Source organism: Onychostoma macrolepis, chromosome 19, assembly GCF_012432095.1.
Source record: "Onychostoma macrolepis isolate SWU-2019 chromosome 19, ASM1243209v1, whole genome shotgun sequence".
NCBI lineage: Eukaryota > Metazoa > Chordata > Actinopteri > Cypriniformes > Cyprinidae > Onychostoma > Onychostoma macrolepis.
In genome coordinates, this window is record NC_081173.1 from 22,143,265 (window position 1) to 22,166,955 (window position 23,691).

At 37.8% G+C, this 23,691-nt stretch overlaps 2 protein-coding genes across 2 annotated transcripts; one reads left to right on the plus strand and one right to left on the minus strand.

The window, feature by feature from the left end:
* Positions 1-15: 15 nt before the first annotated feature.
* Positions 16-23,688, minus strand: si:ch73-109i22.2 (hematopoietic SH2 domain-containing protein homolog). The gene is made up of 9 exons (XM_058752663.1): positions 23,201-23,688; positions 22,058-22,260; positions 21,354-21,529; positions 21,117-21,206; positions 16,661-16,838; positions 16,271-16,540; positions 1,156-1,488; positions 815-962; positions 16-713 (listed from the first exon to the last, which is right to left on the minus strand). The coding sequence occupies exons 1-8, from the start codon at positions 23,226-23,228 to the stop codon at positions 960-962; spliced, it is 1,281 nt and encodes a 426-aa protein (XP_058608646.1). The 5' UTR covers positions 23,229-23,688; the 3' UTR covers positions 16-713; positions 815-959.
* LOC131525277 (galactose-specific lectin nattectin-like) lies at positions 10,687-12,897 on the plus strand. The gene is made up of 6 exons (XM_058752672.1): positions 10,687-11,104; positions 11,239-11,306; positions 11,488-11,582; positions 11,782-11,904; positions 12,082-12,190; positions 12,371-12,897. Exons 2-6 carry the CDS (start codon positions 11,246-11,248, stop codon positions 12,433-12,435), a joined length of 453 nt encoding a protein of 150 aa, XP_058608655.1. The 5' UTR covers positions 10,687-11,104; positions 11,239-11,245; the 3' UTR covers positions 12,436-12,897.
* Positions 23,689-23,691: the final 3 nt, after the last annotated feature.

Below are 23,691 nucleotides of genomic sequence, written 5' to 3' on the forward strand. Positions count from 1 at the left end.
CTGAAATATGCTTTCATCTGTGTGTCTGCTTTCTTGTTCTGTGATGTTCTTCTCATGCAGTGATTAGTGCATTCTTAGTCTTTCATGGTAATATCATCAGCTAAATAATTCAAGCTAGTTATATTATGGTCTATCAAACCTCACTTGAAGATATCATCAATCTTTAGGTAATTAAAAATGAATAGGGAGGAGGGCTGCAATTCACCCAAACAAAATCTGTTTTTGGTAATCGTAATAATGTATTTGATTAAAAATGATTAATTATGAAATTATTTACTGTACAATTATAACTTTGAGTCACTTCTATGGAAAAAAAAACTATATTCAGATGCAATTTAAATAAATGAAAAACACAGATAAACATGCCTACAACCTCCATGGGGAGATCACTATTAACAAGCCTTATAAATGTATATACAGCTTATAAGCAATGTAATGTTTTGGTACATATATGTCATCCTAATATCACTATGCTGTTTAATCTCGTTATACAAAGTGTTTACAAAGGAAACACTCTTTTGGTGAAGTTAGAGGTCTATACAATTGTGAGGTCAGCGTTTGTGATTTGGTGGGGGCAGACATGCTTTAGAGCTGGTTGGTCTTTCAGGAATCTGCTCATAAATGGAACTGGAGGAAGCGTTCAGATTTGGCTGCTCTGAATGACGAAAACCAGACTGCTGAGGTGGAGTCATCAGTGGGGACACACCAAAACTCTGAGGGAAAAAATCATAAAATTTAGCATTTTTTATAACAGCTTGTGCACTATATATACTACACAAAATATCACTCATAAAATATTCTCATGGATATTTACCTGCCCAGCGAGCTCTGGTCGCAAAGGACCATGAGCAGATCTTGGGGGAGGTCTAAGAGGAAGACTAGGCCCGGGTCTTGGTATAGCAAAGCCTTCTTGGGCACCCTTGATGTTCACCTCTGAATACAGATGATTTTTGGAAGGTTCACTGAAGAAAAGGTAAAAACATGTACCAAATAAGCATTTTCATGTTTTACATGTATTATTTTAGTCACCCTATTTAGTGCATGGTTCTTTTGAAACCATTTCAAGTCATTATTATATTTGAACTCCAAGACAGGAAATGTTCAAAACTAGTAAGTCGTGAGCAAGTTTTGATGCTTGTTTTCCTCGTTTCTCACCTTCATCCCCTGCCGCCTGCCTCCTCCACCCCATGGCATAGCAGTCGATCTCTTCTGGACGACTGCGTGTGTGGGGGGTTTCTTCATAAGTGTGCATGGGCTCCAGTTTCCAGTATTTCGGGTCTGCTGCTGTTGTGTCAAAGTTTGGGATGGATGGAGGGGTAAAGGCTGCTGTCGCTCCCTGGAGGTCAGGGTGGGCACTGAAGTTGGGGTATTTTCTGATACTGCTCTGGGGGGTTTGTTAACTCGAGCATACTGGACATCCACAGGAGAAACCTGATCCCCTGTTAGATTAAGATTTGAGGGTCTTTCAGCAACCTCAGAACTGCCATTCTAGAGGGAGGAAAAGGGTAAGGTGTCCTGTTAGTGTATAATATTATAACTTTGACATTAAACACTTAAATAAGAAAGTCATGATTAAACTCTTCCTCTCTTTACCCTTAGGAAAATTAACCATGGTTTTATTATGGTAAAGGTGTAGTATGTTCTTTTTTTTCTTTTCTTTTTTTTAGCGCCGTATTAGAATTTATATTAACACAGTTTTACTACATATACCATGGTTAAACCACTTAATTTGTGGTTACCATGGTTTATCTATAGTAACCATGTTTTTTTTTTTTTGGTTATAGGCTATTTGCAGTAAAGTCATATATACAGGTGCATCTCAATAAATTAGAATGTCGTGGAAAAGTTCATTTACTTCAGTAATTCAACTCAAATTGTGAAACTCATGTATTAAGTAGTTTAAGTCTTTTGAAGTAGTTTAAGTCTTTGGTTCTTTTAATTGTGATGATTTTGGCCAATTCACTATCTCAACAAATTAGAATACTTCATAAGAAACATTTTTAGTGAACTGTTGGCCTTCTGGAAAGTATGTTCATTTACTGTATATGTACTCAATACTTGGTAGGGGCTCCTTTTGCTTTAATTACTGCCTCAATTCGTCATGGCATGGAGGTGATCAGTTTGTGGCACTGCTGAGGTGGTATGGAAGCCCAGGTTTCTTTGACAGTGGCCTTCAGCTCATCTGCATTTTTTGGTCTCTTGTTTCTCATTTTCCTCTTGACAATACCCCATAGATTCTCTATGGGGTTCAGGTCTGGTGAGTTTGCTGGCCAGTCAAGCACACCAACACTATGGTCATTTAACCAACTTTTGGTGCTTTTGGCAGTGTGGGCAGGTGCCGAATCCTGATGGAAAATGAAATCAGCATCTTCAAAAAGCTGGTCAGCAGAAGGAAGCATGAAGTGCTCCAAAATGTCTTGGTAAACGGGTGCAGTGACTTTGGTTTTCAAAAACCACAATGGACCAACACCAGCAGATGACATTGCACCCTAAATCATCACAGACTGTGGAAACTTAACACTGGACTTCAAGCAACTTGGGCTATGAGCTTCTCCACCCTTCCTCCAGACTCTAGGACCTTGGTTTCCAAATGAAACACAAAACTTGATCTCATCTGAAAATAGGACTTTGGACCACTGGGCAACAGTCCAGTTCTTCTTCTCCTTAGCCAAGGTAAGACGCCTCTGACGTTGTCTGTGGTTCAGGAGTGGCTTAACAAGAGGAATACGGCAACTGTAGCCAAATTCCTTGACACGTCTGTGTGTGGTGGCCTTGACCCCAGCCTCAGTCCATTCCTTGTGAAGTTCACCCAAATTCTTGAATCCATTTTGCTTGACAATCCTCATGAGGCTGCGGTTCTCTCGGTTGGTTGTGCATCTTTTTCTTCCACACTTTTTCCTTCCACTCAACTTTCTGTTAACATGCTTGGATACAGCACTCTGAACAGCCAGCTTCTTTGGCAATGAATGTTTGTGGCTTACCCTCCTTGTGAAGGGTGTCAATGATTGTCTTCTGGACAACTGTCAGATCAGCAGTCTTCCCCATGATTGTGTAGCCTAGTGAACCAAACTGAGAGAACATTTTGAAGGCTCAGGAAACCTTTGCAGGTATTTTGAGTTGATTAGCTGATTGGCATGTCACCATATTCTAATTTGTTGAGATAATGAATTGGTGGGTTTTTGTTAAATGTGAGTCAAAATCAACACAATTAAAAGAACCAAAGACTTAAACTACTTCAGTCTGTGTACATTGAATTAATTTAATACACGAGTTTCACAATTTGAGTTGAATTACTGAAATAAATGAACTTTTCCATGACATTCTAATTTATTGAGATGCACCTGTATACACAAAACTTGTATCTCATGTTTAATCACTACAGAGACATCAGAGCCAGCGGCAAATGTCGGAAGGACTAGCTGAGCGTAAGGCTGCTCTAGGCGGATACATGAGCACTGAGCGCCCGGTGATCACCTGGAGCTCCGAAATCAGCATATCAAATTTTCAAATAGGCACTATCTTTATAAATAAACCGCAGATTTGGGTTTTAAACAACTACATTTTCGCCTGAAAAACTCTTAAAACTACTTTCCATGACACAACAACAGTAATATTTTGAGCAGTGACGTTTCACAAGTCCACAAGAAGGCATATTGAGAAACGGCTATCGTCTGTGTGAAAATTATAAAATACACTTTTTTGTGTTTGTGCACTCTGAAGTGCATTATGATATTTACTCAATATGGTAATATCTTACTTAAAATATGATGAATGTTCAAGAATGTAATCCATATACTGATCAATATACTGAATTACTCTAATACTGGATGTCTTAGTGCAGATTGTAAGTCTTAAGGGGCCATCCATTGGGCAGTGTTGGTATTTTCCATTGTAGTGTACCAATGAACTTGAATAACCCAATGAACTTTGGGTTATTTCCAGAATATGACAGGAACAGGTAAACAAGTTTGATGTATGTCTTGTGGGAACACCGCCAACCGGCCGTAAAATAAAAGTTAAAAAAAGGCGGATCTGGCCAAATTCCACCATTAAAAGATGGACATGGTGGGCTGGTAATAAATTGTGGCACACCAGATAGGCATAGCCAATTAAAAACCGGAACTACCAAATTTGGGTGGAAAAAAGGGTATAAAACGGATGCCCCGACAGACAAAGATTTCAGATGCGGCGACCGTTATCTCGGCTTTTGGCATCTCGGATTTTGACATCTGGAACTCTGCATTTCGAGCTTCATTGATCACATTGAAGAAATCTATCTTTGCTGACTTCGAGACACAACACTCCGAGGAAAATCCAAGCGCCTGTCCTGGAACTCCACCGCCCACGAAGCCTTCCAGAAACTGCAGACAGCCTTCAGCACGGCCCCCATCCTACACCACCCAGATCCTTCAGCCCCTTTTGTTGTTAAAGTTGACGCCTCCACCACCGGCGTCTGGGCCGTGCTGTCCCAATACCACGGTGAGCCTCCTAGCCTCCATCCTTGCGCATACTATTCGAAGAAACTGACCTCAGCGGAGCAGATCTATGACATCGGGAACCGCGAGTTATTGGCCATCAAACTTGCCCTGGAAGAGTGGCGACACTGGCTGGAGGGAGCAAAACACCTGTTCACAGTCATCACAGACCATAAAAACCTCCAATATCTTCGAGATGCAAAAAGACTCAACCCATGTCAAGCCCGCTGGGCTTTGTTCTTCACCAGGTTCCAGTTCACCATAACCTATCGCCCCGGAAGTCGTAACAACAAGGCTGATGCCCTCTCTAGAATGCATTCTCCCGATACTCCCACAGATCCTGAACCCATTCTCCCTCCAGCCATGGTTGTAAGCCCCATTCAACATAGACAAGGAAATCAGAGCCGCCACTCTCACCGAACCTGCTCCGCTGGGAGGCCCAGAAGGGAAGACTTATGTACCGACCACCCAACGACACTCCCTTCTGGGCTCAGTTCACAATGTACCGGGCTCTGGACATCCAGGCAGCCACAGGACCCTCTCGCTCCTCCAAGCTCGGTACTGGTGGCCTAGTATGAAACGGGATGTCATCAGGTCCGTCCGCAGTTGCTCACTCTGTGCCATGTCCAGGACCCCCCGGCATCTTCCTGTAAGCAAGCTAAAGCTGTTACCAATCCCTCATCGACCCTGGTCACATTTGGGAATAGACTTCGTGACGGACCTACCAAATTCCAAAGGTAACACTTGTGTGCTGGTGGCAGTCGATCGCTTTTCCAAAGCCTGCAAATTCATCCCCCTCAAAGGACTCCCTACTGCCATGGAAACAGTGGAACACTTATTCCAGCACGTGTTGCGAAACTTCGGAATACCTGAGGACATAGTCTCAGACAGAGGTCCTCAGTTTATTTCCCACGTGTGGAAAGCCTCTTCAGGTTGCTGGGCATCACGGTCAGCTTGTCCTCAGGATACCACACCCAGACGAATGGCCAGACTGAGCGCAAGATCAAGGAACTCGGACGTTACCTCCGGGCATGCTGCCATGACGATCAGCACAGCTGGAGCCGCTTCCTCCCCTCGCTTCAGTGCATACTCGGGTACCAACCACCACTCTTCCCGTGGACAGGAGAGCCGTCGGAGGTTCCAGCTGTAGACCACTGGTTCCGAGTGAGCGAGAGAGTGTGGGACTCAGCTCACGTCCACCTCCAACGTGCAGTGCGGAGGCATAAAATCTTCGCAGATGCCCGGCAAACCACTACTCCCACCTACCATCCCGGAGACAAGGTCTGGCTGTCCACCCGGGATCTGCGTCTCGATACAGAGGCAGATCAACGAGGTCACCTATGAACTCCAACTCCCACCCAGGTACAGAATACATCCTACATTCCACGTGTCACTCCTTAAACCCTGTTCTCCCTCTGCACCAGGACCCACAGAAGTGGACGAACCTCCTCCCCCAGAAATCCTCGAACAACCCTCCGTCTATCTGGTCAAGAAAATCCTGGACTCACGGCGATGGGGCGGAAGACTGGAATATCTGGTCGACTGGGAAGGATACGGACCGGAGGAACGCTCCTGGGTGGCCAGGGATGACATCTTAGACCCCTTACTGCTTGAAGAATTCCATCGCACGCCCCCCGAGCGTCTCGCGCCCAGAGGCCGTGGCCCCCCTGTCATCCAACATCCAATTCAGTTAAGGGAAAACGTATGAAAAATATTGTCTCCAGTATATTTCAAAGCAATCACTAATGCTCTGTCAATTGACCATATGCACGATTACTTCCTGGTTTTAGATAAGCCAGCTCAGTCATTTCTTACAGCTTGTACTGTGCTGTAAGAGGAGCGCTTTTGCTTAGTTTATACATCCATTCACAATTTGAAGAGAATTTTTGTTTAGGTACCTAATGTTAAAGGCATCATCTATCATTATTGTTATGCTATCATTATTTACTATGTTGCAATTATTATTATTTTATTAATAAACAATGTAAGAATTACAGAACCTCAGACACTTTGAACTTCTGAGATGGACAACACCAACATGGTGTATTAACATACAGACATCTGTCTCCACATCCCACTGAGAGAAAATGCAGGAAAACACCTCTATCATATATGCATCAGTTTCTTTTCATTCCCTTCCTTCCCCTCACCCATCCTTCCCTTCACTCAGCTCACTCAGAATGGTCAATAGTAGAATATAATGTTCTACATGAATGCAAATTATATTTACAGTCATGTTTGGTATCATTTGAAATGTCTCAGGGCGACTGGTACAATGGTCTCATTCTTATAAGTGAACTAAAAGGTAATACAGATCCTAAGAGTTTAGAGAGATTTTGCATACTGTAGAGGGCGGGCCAATTTCCAGTGGTTTCCATGCAAAATTACCTTTTGTCCCAAAAGGTGTTAACTCGGTCAATGCAAATTCCAATCGTTAGTTCCTGTCTCCATCTCGGGGGGATGTTGGTCTTGGTCTGAGGTACTTAAGGAAATGTTGCAAAAGGATCAGGGCCTTCTGTAGCCGGAATGAGCCCATAGGATGAAGTGTGTTCGCACACTTCATACTATGTATTTTTCTCAAGTCAGGTATGCTTACTCTTAGATTCATCTTTGATATTTTGATGGTTTGTATTGATTTGATATCGTTGAATTGGCTGTATAATTGGCACAATACATATTTACCTGACTGATAATAAATTGTTATATTTGATTTCATTCTGACTTACTCTGAAATTATTTTCTCAAGTAGATTAAGTGAAGGCGTATGTTACCACAAACATACGTCCAGGGTTAGTACAGGCTAGATTTCAGGTTAGATGGAGCATGGGGCACATCAGGTTAGTTTCTAGATTTCTGACTATCTGCTTGACTTTAGTTAAGTTGTTATGCAGTTGCATTAACTATGGGGGGCTAGATAAAATACTATTGAGATACTAGCATGGTTCGGGCATATTTCATAGTACTAGCCATAACCTCTGGTTATTGTCTCAGTTTTAGTCAAGTTGTTATATAGTTAGATTAACTATAGGGGGATAGATAGAAACACTATTGAAGTATCATAGTGATTATTGTTTGAGCTTTAACTAAGTTGTTACATAGGTGACTGTAGGGGGCTAAACAGGACCACTATTTAAAAATGACAAGCATGAAGCGGTCTATTAAATAGTTAGTCAGAACCTCTGATTAATGATCAGACTGGAGGGTTTGTGACCGTGGGGTACATGTACTTCGGCCGACGTGAGGCACCCTGAGCGACATAGATTCCTAATGAACGAGTAATAAAGTAAAGAGTTAACTAGAATAATCAAATGTCAGAAGAATAATAATTAGGAACAGGCGAACCAATTTGTATTTCAACCTAAATTCGAGGTCATAATAAAACGGAGTCAGATTAGATAATAAAATGGAGTCAGATTAGAATTTATCCTAAATTTAATAACTCTGCGCGCTGAAAAGACCGAACACGCAGGAAACCTTCATCCACGATTGGATACCGTCCTTGGACCAAATTCGTGGACCTTACAACAAGAAAGAGGCAGGAGTCTCAAGAGTCTCTAGCTATATAAACCACGACATTAAATCAGCTTTACCGGACGTTTACGAGCTGGCTTGTTATAAAAGATGTATAAAGGATAATTTAAATGCTGCTTTGCAATAATCCATCTTGTCTTTTTTTTTTTTTTTTTATGTACCATATATGGTGTGTTTTTTGAGTTATTATTTCTGGATTTAATTTTTTCGATATATGTTGTAATTAATTTGTAGTCATTTGTATTTATATATTTGTTATTGTAATCAAACTTTTTCTTTTAGTTTTTTTTTCTCTTTTTTCTCCATTGTTTAGGTGGAGGCTCTAAATAAGCACTTTGGGTTTTCTGCCTCTCCCTGCACAGTATATGGATTGTATTTTATTTTATTATTATTATTATTGTATCTATTTTACTCTTGTACAAAAATAAACTAAACTAAAACTATGCGGAAGTTCTAAAGAGCGCTCGGTGCATATGGTCAATTGGTTACCAGGCAACGCGGAAGGTCCTCTCACTCAGGCCATAAGAACATCTTATTACTCCATCAATACAAATAATTAAAATAGCACTATACAAAACCATAAAGCACAACGTTATTCAAAACAGCTCAAAATGGTGGCAGAACAGGCATATTGTACTCACTACTCCAGTGTTTTACACAATGAAATGTTATTATAAACAGCATACATTAATATTTCATTAATATCAATTGTTAAACAATATCTTTTTCTATGTAATGGCGGGCTCCTGTGCTAATCACATACAATAAAACGAGCTCAACAACTCACCAACAATAATTCATTATCCTTCACCCAAAACTGTTCATTTAGGATGCAGATCAGATAAGTATTACTATTTCTTCCTTTTTAGTATCTTTAAATAAACTTTTAACAAGTTAAACAACGTTAATCACTGATTTCTCAGCTTCTTCTCCTCTTTGACCGTTACTGTTCAAAGTATGCGCGCTACAGTTGCACGCGCCCTACATTCGGATTTCTTAAAGGGGAAGCGTCAGGACAATACCATAAAAGTTTGTGTTTCTATGAATTCCTACTCACATGTAATACATTTTAACTTATTCAAACATTATGGAATGTCATATTTATTATCTTTCCCTTACTGTAATATTATGAATTTCAGTTATATTTGTGTGTATTCAGATAGGCTGCATTTTATTGAGGGTTACAAGTACACACAGGCAGTGTTACTCTTAAAAAGTAATTGATTAACAGAATCAGAAAGATCTTACAGGACAAAGTGAATTTCCATTTAAAAATCAATATGTCCAATATGATACAAAAAATCAATATAACAGGAAAAATTTTAATCCCATTAAATCAAAGACAATGTCCAATAGGATTCTAAGAATCAAATAAAATCCTATAGGACAAAGTGAAATTCCATTAAAACCAATCAGAATGTCCAATAGGATTCTAAGAATCCAGTAAGATCCTAAAGGATAAACTGAAATTCCAATAGGATTTTTTGACAAGGGGTCGGTACTGAGATCATCAGAATTTGAGGATGCAGCCTTCCGTTTGAGAAGCTCCATTCGCCTCCCTCATGCTCGATAAAAGCCGTAATTACAGTTGTGAGATGAAATATTCTTTTTTATATATAAAAGATCTATTTCATTTTTATATTTGTATTACCCTTCACCTAAAAGTGATTAGAAGTCTGATTCGTTTCCACGAAAAGTTCTTTCGGATAGTTTTAATGAACCAAAAAAAAAAAAGATTCAGGGGTTATTTACTATGGAACTGGCTTATGTTGTCCACAATTTTGAGCGCTGCACGACAGAATAGATCATGATGTGATTGAGGATCTTATTTCCATCTAAAATACTATTTTTTATTTCTATCAGCCAATGATAATTCTAAAAGAAAACGTTACGATCAGTGGCCGAGCATCTGATTGACAGATAAACCACGAGCGCTTATCAGTGTTATTGTTAATGTTCTGGTTATTTTGTTTCAATGTACAGTTTGTTAATTTTGTCCAAAGCATACAGTCAAAGTAAACTTCATCATTCAGCTGAACTGTGCACATTTATTTTAGACACTTCATCTTTTTCAATTCATGCGATATGCATGTCCCTGCCTGCTGAGCAGTGAGCTATGACTAATTTCACGGGCAAAGCAGACAAAATTATAGAAATGTATAATCATTTTTTACAAATAAAGCTTCATATTATGAGAAGGATACTTTCTACGACTTTTATATCCTGCACTCATGGCGAGATTATAGGTTCCTTTGATCTAAAAAAAACAAGAATCGAAAAAGAATCGAAAAAGAATCGAAAACAACAGAGGAATCTATTCTCGGAATCGAATCCCATCGATTCCAGAACCAGGAATCGGAATCGATTCTAAAACATTCGGAATCTTACAGCCCTATCAGAAATTGTTTGTGCTTCCAACAAAGGCTCAACCAATCAGAATCAAGGACCGGAACTATCCGTTTTATAATATTACATTTTGAATTTTAATCGTTGTGTTGTTCTATAACCCATTCATACATAGGTGTAAACGGCAACCCGCACATGATAGTGGGACAAAGTAGCACTTTTATTTTTATAGATTTTTATTTTATTGTTATTTTATAAGATTTTGTATTGTTGTTTTTACGAACATTCAAGCTATTTATTTCATTTAAAAACGTGCCTGCAGTAGTTTTATACTAAACTTTTGTTAATAATTATAACTCTCACTATTTTTATTCAGTGCTTCAGATTCCTTTTAACTGTAAAACATAAATGTAAAAAAATAAATAAATAAATTATAAAACAAAGATGTCATGTAAGAGCTCAGCAGAAACACAGGACAGGACCCTCCGCTTTCCACTGGTGTACCGACGGAGGCCCAGCCACAGCAAATCGCTGGTGGCGTGCCACCCAAAAACGGTCCGACTGTATTAAGCCACTGAATTTGTGCCGCCCAAAAGACGCTGGCGAACTGCCAGGTCATTGTTTGCTAGGTCCGGTATCATCCTCGTGACTTATACACACATGACATCAAGTAAAGCATAAAAGCAGGGCTCTTTCTGGAACTTCACAAAATCTTCCTCTGACATTCTGAAGGCAACAATCTGAAAACCAAGGTGAGTTTTGCAACAGAAACCTACTGAATAACCTTTTGACTTAAAGTGTCTTTGTCTTTAAAATACAATGACAATCCACAATGTGCAGTATAATTCATACATTTAATTTTAAATGCTTAACTTTTATTTTTCAGTTTCATCATGGCAATGCTGAGAAGTCTTCTGCTTCTGTTTATTGTGTTCTCCATGGGGAACGCAGAAGGTAACAAATAGCTACATTTATTTGTAAAAACTCCTCGTTAATTAATTTTAAAAGCTTTTCTGCCAAACCTTTGATTATTTGTACCTTTACGGAGAAGGATAGCAGGAAATGTATGATATTCAACCAACTAATAATTATCATAATATTATTATAATATTTCTTATGTTCATTTTCTGAATAGTTAATTCATTTAAAAAATGCCCCTATGGATGGAGAAATTTTGGAGTCAAATGCTACAAGTTCTTCTCTCAGACGGTAAACTGGATCACTGCAGAGGTAAATTGTTAATTACAAGGTGATTTTTATTATTTTTCAAATAAAACTTCCTTTTCGTAAATAAATTTGACAAAATTAATACTGCGCAAATAATCAGTCGGACCCAACTTTGAAAATTATTAAAAATGTTTAAAAAGTAATTTATGCTTTATGCTAAAAAGACTATTTTGTATTGACAATAAAAAATCTCTCTCTTTAGAAGAGCTGCCTAAGTCTGGATGCAAATCTTGCGTCTGTACACAATAAAATAGAACATGATTTTCTTCTGAGTCTGTTGCCTTCTTCCACACGTTGTTGGTTTGGTGCTCACGATGGTAACCATGTAAGTAAAGTTGTGTGGCCTATTTTGTATTGCTTTGTCTAGTTTGTTTGTCTAGACTGAAATCTCCAAAGTTTACAATGAAGATTGTTTGACTTCTTCAAAGCTAAACTAAAAGACCTTCTAAATGGAGTCTGAGTACAGTAGAGCACTCTTATAATAACTGGGTTTGCTCTTTAGGAAGGAGAGTGGTTGTGGACTGATGGATCTCCATTTGACTACGCCATCTGGAGCCCTGGACAACCTGACAATCTGAGTATCGAGAACTGCGGGGAGTTCAACTTCGACAGTAAGAATGCAGTGTCTTTTTTTTTTGTTTTTTTTACAACAATTATTTACAATCCTATAATTTCACATCATCCAGTAACAAGAAATGGCTCATTTGTCAAAAATGTCTTAAAATTTTTATTTTGATTCTAACATGACAATAATGATGAGAATAACATATTTCTTTTTTTTCACCTCACAGATAACCGCTGGAACGATGCAGCCTGTTTAACCTCACTGAGTTATGTTTGTGCCAAATACCTGTGAGATCACATGCTGTCATCCTGCTCCACTTATTTTGATTGTACTACATTTACATGTTCTGATCTTATCTTTACAAGTGTTATTCTGAAATTAAACTTTTCTTGGATTTAAAATATGGTTATTAGAATGGCTTTAAAGGCTTTAAGTCAGGGGTCATCACACTCGGTCCTGGAGGGCCGGTGTCCTGCAGAGTTTAGCTCCAACTTGTCTCAACACACCTGCCTTGAAGTTTCAAGTATACCAAGCAAGACCTTGATTAGCTGGTTCAGGTGTGTTTGATTAGGGTTTAAAGAACCTTTTATTTCAAAAAGGTTCTATGTAAGAAGAAATTATTAAATGATTGCATAATATATATACATATTACATAAACATACTGTATTACATCTATAATAAGAATGTACCTGTTCTTTCAGTAACATCAAATCTTTGGTTAGTACCATGAAAATATAATCGCTCAAGATAAAACGATCAAACACCCATCTTTGTTCTAATATCATGGAGCAATAATGATCTGTGTACGTCTCAACTCAATGTGTATAAGGTGCAAGTAAAATATGCATTAACAAAAATATTACGTTTGTTATAACTGGCAGCCTTTTCTGTTGTGTTAAATAAATAGTTCACACCCAAAAAAGAAATAAGGTCATACAGCTTTAGAACAACACAAGGGTGAGTAAATTATACCTGAATTTTTGTGAGAACTACCCCTTTAGGTTTACATTAAAAAAGTATGTTATGTCTGAATTTGAATGCAGGTCCAAGAAATGTTGCCAAAGAATCATTTCTTTTTGGTATTTGATTTTCCTGTAATCTAAAGGCAAATGATCTAAACTATCTGATGAAACCCCTTTTATTAAAGGTAGTAGAGGAGGACGGGAATGACATTGGCAAGACAGTAAGAGCAGCACAAATTGTGACCTTAACTCACACTTGAAAAAGCTGTGCTGTATGAATATTATTATACTGTATTCCATATAGCTATTATATATACACATGAACATGATACATAAATTATCATGAAAAACAATACTAAATATCAAAGAGATATCATCTAAAAGCACCCTTATCTCAGTATATGCCAGGGTTGTCAAGCAGAGCAGTTTGGACACAGTACCACCTTTTTGTTTATTTATTTATTTTTACTAGTTTGAGGTGGAAATGGGCTAGGATGTCAGATAAATTTAGTTTTTTTAACTCAACATCAGCTCTCTGCACTGTTCTAGAGTCTGGATGATTGGCACCACAGTGACATCTAGTGTCTCTGTGAAACATCACAATATTATTATTTGTTCTAAAGTTTATCTAGTTGTTCAGTTTTCATAAGGAAACATAGAAGGCCTGCTTTTGACTGGATTCAGCACTGACACTGAATCATGTTGGGGACATGATGAAGAAACAAGAGACAAACCTATCTACTGCACATAGGCCTAAATCTGTTTTGTCCTTTTGCTGTCTTTAAATGATTGCCACGCATTCCCACAACACTTACAGAATTTACATTTAGTACACTGATGAAAGCAAACTTATAGGTCCCCTGAGTCACTTTAACAAATAGTGTAGCTGGAAACATTTTATGTAGGCTATAGTTGAACTGCTGAAAAAAAAAAAAGTAGGTCAAATCAATCAATGTTTTCCTTGACAGGATGTCAACAATGGATCATTCAGACAGACTGTTAAAATAATAGCATTGCTATTCACTTACTGATAATAGCTTAAGTAATATGTGCTTTATAGAATTGTTAGCCAGCCTGTTTGTCAGCTATTTATAAGATGAAACTAATTTATGTCACAAGATTAACATTATATTTACAACAGAAAACTGTAAACTGGTCTGTCAATCATCTTGTCACAGTTAACATTCTCCACATTTAATTTAACTTCCCACTATATTGGAGAGAAAAGAAGTAGCACCCTGATCTGCCAGTCGCGGGTCTTTCAAGGTGTTTGTTGTTCTGGATCGAATCCTTCTCCAAAAACTTCAAAAATCGACCTGAAATAGACCATCCGGGGACTACTATGCTTTGGGACACACTTATTCTAATCTCACATACTATTTAGAATGGATAGTATGAACATTGGGACTCAATGCCAAAGTCACGTGATTTCAGTAAACGAGGCTTCATTAAGTCAACTGCTGGGGCGCGATCTCTGTGAACCCATCAATCATGTGAATTCATTAAGAATAGGTGCGTTCGACTTAACGCAGCGCTGCGCAGATCGATCAAATTCTGACTTGAAGCAGTGCATGCAGGTTAGAAATTTTGTCCGATTTAAGACGGCGCCGACGCCACGCGACTGTCACGTGTGGCATCAAAGTTGTTTTATATTATGCTTTAAATGACAAAGATAAAACAAACATTATGAAGCCAGGGGGACAACTGAGAGAGAGAAAAGGAAAAGAAAAGAAAAATCACAGACAGAAATTACAATCACAGACATGCAGGACCTTTATATCATTCAAAGATTTTGAACATAGAACACAAGTGAATAGTTTTAATTGCCTTTCTATTTGTACTAGGCCTATGTTCTGCCACAGTTTTTCCAGAGCGGCTGCAGGAGCCCTGATGAAGCTGTTTCACAATTGGCCAGATTCACCACATCACAACAATCACGTGTTTCAGGTTTATTCTAACCTTATCATTTCCAATAATGGCCACAAATCAGTGTTTTTAGAACAGTAAAAGCTTTTTTACTGTAGTCGCAATGTTATATTGAGTCAAGTTTATCATAAAACACTGATAAAAGCATATATACCCCCACTTTATTAGTATTTAAATAGTATATGATTATGAACAGATGGCGCTGTATTAGGCAGTATATAAAAATGTTTCTGTTGCTCATGAAAACGTTTCTATAAGGTATTTGACAAATATTGTATTCTATTCACTTCATCTGTGATAGAGAATGCAAACACTGCACGAGCGTCACTAATGGGCCAGAAAGTGTCCGGCTTTTTGGCTCCGTTTTCAACTCCGCCCCCGACTGCAAGTGGCTACTCTCGTTGACAGCCATCTGAAGCCGTGGTTCAAGTTGAACACACCTCTTGTATCAAACTGCCAAAGTCACATGATTTCAGTAAACGTCATAACTGTTTCGAAGCATTTCGAAACTTCTATGGTTTGCCAGTAGGGGGTGATCTCTGTGAACCCGTGAATTATGTGAGTTCACTCAAAGACTATAGAATACCCAAGACGTGTCACTCGTATTGTTTTGAATGAGGAAAAATGCAGCACTCAATATGGCCGCTCTATTGAACAAAGCCCCACCTTCTGAGTAAAAGAGCCATTGATTTCATTGGTGATTTCAAATATGACATTTAATCGTAAACTTGGTGAACAGTTCTGGAGAATTTGATGTTTCCCCATTCAAAGAGTTTTTGTTGCATTCACACTTTTGACCAGCAAGCTTCACTAGCGTGTGGTGTTTCGAGTGTTTCAAAACAATGAATCACTTTGCAAAGCAATTGGTTCAATTGATTCGAAGCTTTGAAAAAGTTCGTTTCACCCATCACTAATAAGAAAACATTACTTATTTGAATGCTGCCTTTTAAGCTCTATAACGTGAAGATAAACATGGCGGATTGTGTGTGGCTCACTCAGGGGTCTCGGCTAATACGGCAGTGTCCGTCAACAGTCGTGGGTGGGGCTTGTAAAATACTAACCAAAAGAGGATGCTCAACAAAGAACCCACCTTGATGATATTCTTATCCACAGATATGACTTACAAAAAGTCTATAGGATTTTTAATGTTTTAGTATCCCTCAAAGTGTAATATAAGGAATGTGAGAGGAAAAAAGTAAGATTTTGCTTTTTGCTCTCAGTGCTTGTAATCTACTCACTTCTAGCCCAGGAGGCGCTGTTTCAGTTCCACACTTGCATTCTGGCAGCGAGTGGGTCTTTTTTAGTGGCTTTCTCACGGCTGCATACTGCACAGGCTCTTCTGTTGCAGAAATGGTCGTATTGGAGGGGTTTGTAGGGGATGAATTCAGAACAGCTGGACCGATGGCCATGGGCAGTTTTGTCTGCTCACAATCTATTGCTTTTCCATTTCTCTCTTCTTCCTCGTCTTTCACCCTCCACCTATTAATTTCCTCAAAACCCCCATCAGGCTAGATAGCAAGATAAAATTACAGGATATGAAGTGAGATGACAGGAAAATCAAATGTAAAATCATATCCTCTTCTGTATTAAAAATCAAAAAGATTCGCTAGGGAAAAATGTCCATGTACCTGCACACAAGGTACAGTCAACACCTCATTAAAAGGCCCCACAGGATTATGGGTGTAGTAGTTGATTAGGTCATCCAGGCTTCTGTGACGGCTGTGTTCTCCAGCAATTAGATATACACTACCAGATGATCCACACTCCTCCTCTTCAATTATGAAATGACGACACCGGTCTTCTCCTCTGGGGTTTTAATGAATTTGTTATTTAGTGAGTGAGTGAGTGAGATTAGAGATGTTGCAAATATGTACAATGACACCAGAATGTAGTTGAACACAATGCATAGCAAGTGGCATTCCATTAAGAAACAAAATATCTTACTTTTGTAACACACTATTTTACTGGTATAATAGTATTTCAAAATTAACACTGTTCAATCTAAATATTTGTATGTTTAGGTATTAAAATGACAAAACAGGTTCGGTGCACAAGATGGCGCTGGTGAGCTTTGGCGACGCGAGTATGTGCATACCTACTTCCGGTCTTGCATTTACTGTAAGGGAAACTTGGGTCATTCTTCATTTGGGTGGCAAGCGGTGTCCCTCTATTTTACAACAGTTGAAATAAACTTTAAATACCAATAAATTATACAATGTTTGCATGTTTGTATTCTGTAGGGTAAACACAATTTGTACACTGTTAATAGTTAAATATTTGTTTTAAAATAGCCTACATATTTAATTGAGTTTGCATTTGTAACTACACTGAACAAAATTATAAACGCAACACTTTTGTTTTTGCCCCCATTTTTCATGAGCTGAACTCAAAGATCTAAGATTTTTTCGATATACACAAAAGGCTTATTTCTCTCAAATATTGTTCACAAATCTGTCTAAATCTGTGTTAGTGAGCACTTCTCCTTTGCCAAGATAATCCATCCACCTCACAGGTGTGGCATATCAAGAGGCTGATTAGACAGCATTTTGCACAGGTGTGCCTTAGGGTGGCCACAATAAAAGGCCACTCTAAAATGTGCAGTTTTATCACGCAGCACAATGCCACAGATGTCGCAAGTTTTGAGGGAGCGTGTAATTGGCATGCTGACTGCAGGAATGTCCACCAGAGCTTTTGCCCGTGAACTGAATGTTCATTTCTCTACCATAAGCCGTCTCCAAAGGCGTTTCAGAGAATTTGGCAGTACATCCAACCGGCCTCACAACCGCAGACCACGTGTAACCACACCAGCCCAGGACCTCCACATCCAGCATCTTTACCTCCAAGATTGTCTGAGACCAGCCACCTGGACAGCTGCTGCAACAATTGATTTGCATAACCAAAGTATTTCTGCACAAACTGTCAGAAACCGTCTCAGGGAAGCACATCTGCATGTTTGTCGTCCTCATCGGGGTCTCGACCTGACTGCAATTCGTCGTCGTAACCGACTTGTGAGGGCAAATGCTCACATTCGATGGTGTATGGCACTTTGGTGTTCTCTTCATGGATGAATATCGGTTTTCACTGCACAGGGCAGATGGCAGACAGCGTGTATGGCGTCATGTGGGTGAGCGGTTTGCTGATGTCAACGTTGTGGATCGAATGGCCCATGGTGGCGGTGGGGTTATGGTATGGGCAGGTGTATGTTATGGATAACGAATACAGGTGCATTTTATTGATGGCATTTTGAATGCACAGAGATACCGTGACGAGATCCTGAGGCCCATTACTGTGCCATTCATCCACGACCATCACCTCATGTTGCAGCATGATAATGCACGGCCCCATGTTGCAAGGATCTATACACAACTCCTGGAAGCTGAAAACATCTCAGTTCTTGCATGGCCAGCATACTCACCGGCTTAGATCTTTGATTTCAGCTCATGAAAAATGGGGGCAAAAAGAAAAGTGTTGCGTTTATAATTTTGTTCAGTGTAAATATGCATGTTCCCGCCATACCACCTGCAATGACCTTTACACACAGGAAGTAGTCCAAATAGAATTCCCCCTTTTCTCAAAGGGGTGACATCCATTGTTGTAACACCACAGACATGAATTTAGGGGACTTTTTCCCCCCAAACTTTTTTCTTAAATATAATAAAATATGTATTATTTTGTTAAATAAAATCTATATTCACAATATAACCACTTCATGGTTGATCTGAGGGGTACATTCTTTCTTATTAATTTTCTAAAAATTTAGCTAAACTTCTGACAATTTCATGTGTCGCACTTTATTAGTGTCTGTGGTGTTATGTTGATAACTTGTAGATCTGACCTTTTTTAATCAAAATTTTGATAAATACATACTTATTAATATTTCCAAAATGCCCCTGATCTTGAAATCATCATGATGGCAGCCTCCATTTTAGAAATGTCTGGATTTAGGCTGATTTATCTGTGGTGGTGCTGTTTTTCCTGGTAACAACACAGACTCTATAGTAACTTGCAAAATGAAGTCTGTGATGTTATATTACGTCTGTGGTGTTACTTCAAAATATATCTGAAATCTCTTTCCTTCAGAGCCATTTAATCTTATAATTTTATGTTTTTAGACTGTAAGGTGTTTTAATCTTTTAGAATAAAGACTATAAAGGCACCACAGACCATTTTTTCCAGTCTTTTTTTGATGTATATCCAAATTTTCATAAAATAAACTATCGTCCTTTGGCAGAAATATGGGCCAAGATGAACAAATAAACATTTATTTTAAAAACTGAAATTTAAATAATCAATTAAACTGAATACTTAAAGTAATTTATTTATTTATTATTACCTAAAGTTGCATATCCCTGCTCATTTTAGACCAAACCAACATTTTACTTCAAATATTGGTAACACCATAGACATAATTGGTTGTGTCACCAGTGTCTGACTGGAATTATTTTAAAATCAAAATGTTCTTAAGCTTCCATTTTAATTGATATAGCGTATTAAACTGATTTTAAATGCATAGCAATACATGGTATTACAAAAAACAAACATTTGTACAAACTTTTTTTTGTACAAACCTTTTTACAAATTCTGCCTGTCATTTGCCACCCCGATTGAAGATTGAATAATGACCCATATGAAACTTGGCATTAACATAATTTATAACTAACTGTACAATTTAACATAGGCTAATGCAGGGGTGTCAAACTCAGTTCCTGGAGGGCCGCAGCCCTGCAGAGTTTTGTTCCAACCCTGCTCCAACACACATACCGTGTAGTTTTCAAATAAGCCTAAATGACTTGATTAGTTGGATCAGGTGTGTTTAATTAGGGTTGCATCTAAACTCTGCAGTGCCCTCCAGGAACTGAGTTTGAGACCCATGGGCTAATGTAATTATGGTAGGTTTGCATTAATTAAAAGATCGGTGTTTGCATTTTCCTGTGTGTTTTTATTCATATTTATCTGTTTTGTGAAAGATCTGTTGCATAAATCATTGTCTATAAGCAGCGCATTTATTTTTACGATTTCTTTTGCATTATCAGATAAAACAAATCTTTAAATTAGTCATGTAGGCCTATTAGTTGTATCCTTTTACAGCCCGTTTATTTTTATTTTTTTAATTTAAAAAATATGTTTGACGCAAAGTTAACTATGTGTAAAATTTTTAATATTAAAATATGTTGTGAAAATGATGACGGAACAAACTGATGTATGTGCACAACTGAGAAATTAATATTTATGAAGATCAATGGCAGCCCATGGCTCACAAGGTAAATATTTCATTTAAAAAAAATCTATGTAAGACAAAAATTTTCGAGAAATAATAATTTGTACATTTCCATAATTGGTAAAGGAAAAATACATTGTGTAGCTGTGTGTATATTATATATATATAATTTTTAATCATTTTTATATAATTCCCACCACCATGTCCCTTAAGGGGACCCGTAGTGTGCAGATGACTTGATTTGATATTTTAGGTTGCCAGTAGGTGATGAGCAAGTCTGTCTTTATGAGTGAGTTGTTTAAATCATTTACTCAACTGATTTGTTTAAACATTGATTCGTCCAGTAACAAAAGAAATGACTGTTTTATTAGTGAGTAATTGAATCATTCACACAACCGGTTTGTGCATACTCTGATACATTCAGGAACAAAACACCACTACTGTATGTTGTACAACAGTCAGTTTTACTTATTACCTCATTGTATATTTAACAATGTTTTAATCCAACACAATAACATTCTTAAGGCCTGTCTATACCAAGGACTAAAACTTGAACAATTTTTAATAATCATTCTAATAGAATGAGAATAAGGTAGTCCAACTATAACAGCAATGAGGAATGATATCTTTGGAATAACTTTCAAAACAGTTTTTCCCCGCTGATGAACGATACGAACTTTGACAGCCAATCAGAATCCAGAGTTTAAATGGCTCAAGCTTTTAAAATGGCAGGCATCAAAACGTCAGCATAGACTTATCATAAACAGAACATTATTATGAATTGATGTGGTTGCTAATCATTCTAGTTATCTTTATAGTTATCAGTTTTAGTATGAAGAATGCTTTTTCACGTTCAAATAAAGTACCTGTAAGACAGCGCAAAGCCGATCTTTGACTCGCTGAGCCTCAGCAGGAAACAGCCTTGTGGCTTATCCTGTAGCAGCTGTTCCGCTTCCCTGAGAGAGTGAGAAACAGGTAGTGTGAAAATATAAACCGAATGGTATATGTATTTGACACTGTTTCACATCTGTGTTTGTGCAACTTTGCTTGTGCACCTGTTTTTCTTTTATGTTTTTGGAAGAATATTTAGATGTGGCTGTAACCTGCGTGTAGCGAAACCATGGAGCCAGCGGGGAAGAGGCTGTCCAGGCCTGTGCAGTCGAGGCAGCTGCGTTCTTTCAAACCAGAGCAGAGTGTGAGCACGCAGAGATGGAGCCAGAGCCTCCAGGGGCCTCACGGGACCCAAAACCAGAGCAGGATCCATTCGCTTCACTGTCATCTTTAACAGAGAGAATCCAAGTAGGATGTCATTTAGATGTAATTTAAATACAATTAAAAAAAAAAAAAAACTTAAAAAATATTTAAAAAGACAAAAAATGATTTGATATGTTAAATGTTTTCATGGTTTTACTTACTAGTACTGTGAAATTTAAACTACAAAAATCTTATGATGAACATAAACATGGAATTAATCTAATGGAATTTTGAAAATTACTTCAAAAGTCCCCGCAAGATGTGCAAATAATATTTACAGGGCAGATCACTCTGGTTAAAGACGTGATCATGTCACGTCAAACACGTTAAATTTGGTCTAAAAATGAAAAGCGTTGTCAGCTTTGATCTTGTTGTTGCTCGACTGACCAACCTGCTATTTCTTTGCTCCAAAAGAACAGCTGAACCGCTGATAGAAGTGTTTTTGTTTTGAAGAAATTTTTGCATATGCACATTTTGCCTTTGAGGGCATTAGAAGTTTTTTTTTTTTTTTTAATATATACGTTATAATATATTTATTACTTGACAGATTCACCTCATTTTCCTTCTGCTGGCCCTGGTTTAATTGCTCTGTCTCTTGTTGTGCTGTGGGACGACACTTTATGCTCCGCCGGGGTTTTACGGGAGGTTTCTTGGTTGTGGGATGGTTCTCTGGAGCTACGGATGGACGGGGCCTTGGTCTTGGGTAATGGGCAGGAAGAGTGCTCAGTTGCTCTTCTCTCTGCTGAAATTCAGCATCTGTACAGAAATAAAAGAAATTCTAAATTTGATCATAAAAGCAGACAGTATTGAAAAACTCATCAACAGTAAATGAAAGATGAATGTGAACAAAATTTTATTTGTTAAAATGATTCTCTTAATAGTGCCTTAACCTTCGATCTGACTGTTAACTGCCTTTTGAATGTATTTATCCTTAAATACATTCAGATATTTAATATTAACTTGTAGATGTTAGTATCTAAATATAAATATAGGTGTCAGTGTGCAAAATTTAGAAGTTGAGATACAGTTAGAATCACACCAATGCAGTCAGGCTCAAAATAACCCTGAACGGAAATGTCACGTTCTCTACAAGCACGCCAGCAACACAGAACATTCTAGATATCAATCAATCAACAAAACAATAATGTTACAAATATTAAAGGCTCTGTGTAACATTAATGCTGTTGAAAGATTATGGTATAGCCATGCAGTCAGAGTCAGTTCATGTGTCTAAGCATTATAGTATAGTAATACAGTAGTATAGATTATCATGTAGATTTGTATTGTTATTTTATACTACACAAAGTCTAGTCAATTTCTGTTTTTTAAACTAACTCTCAATTCTATATTAATGCTAGATTGCCTATAATCTATTTTAACACATTAAAACAAAATAAGCTCAGCTTGAGCACCATATAGCTTCATTCTGACACTAAACCTAAAAAATATATTTACCTTCACAAAATGATTAATTAAATAAGTATAACCTTGTCAAGATAACAGCTATTTCTGATATTCTAATAAATATGGACATTGTAAGATTTTAAAAGAAAGTATTTCCAGTCGTCAGTGTACCGTCAGAAGAAACAAGTGAAAACAACTTCTTAAACCATCAGGCTGTGTTTTATTATCTTTTGTAATAAAAGATGATAAAAAATGATTATATAAGTTTAAAAGGTGTTGAGAAATAGCTGACCTTTAAGGTTTTGGTAGTCAAAGTCCATTCTCAAGTGCAGGATGTAAAATGCTACCTCTTCCTATCTGTTCTTGAGTGTTTCTGCCTCATCCTGTTTAAATGCATGTGTGAGTGCGAGAGAAAGTGAGCGGAAAAGGTCACAGGCAAAGAACTGATAGTGAACTGTTAGTGATTGTGTGCAGATTTCATTTTCAAACTTCTTTTGAAATATTTAACTGATGTGCTAAAGCTCAAATAAACAACCTGACAAATTGCTTTTGAAAAGTTGCGGTGCACTGGGCGAAAAAATTAGTGTAGAAACCAAATTGCATCAGAAATTGCCAGTAAATTTCACAAAGAAACAGAAAGTAACACATTGAATTAAACACGAGATTTTGAAGTAGAAAAACTGAAATGTTATTTTCTTTTAAAATATACTCCAATAATTACTTTGAAAAGTAATTTTTTACAGTGTGCCATAATTTATGTTTTTAATCAATTAAACTACGAGT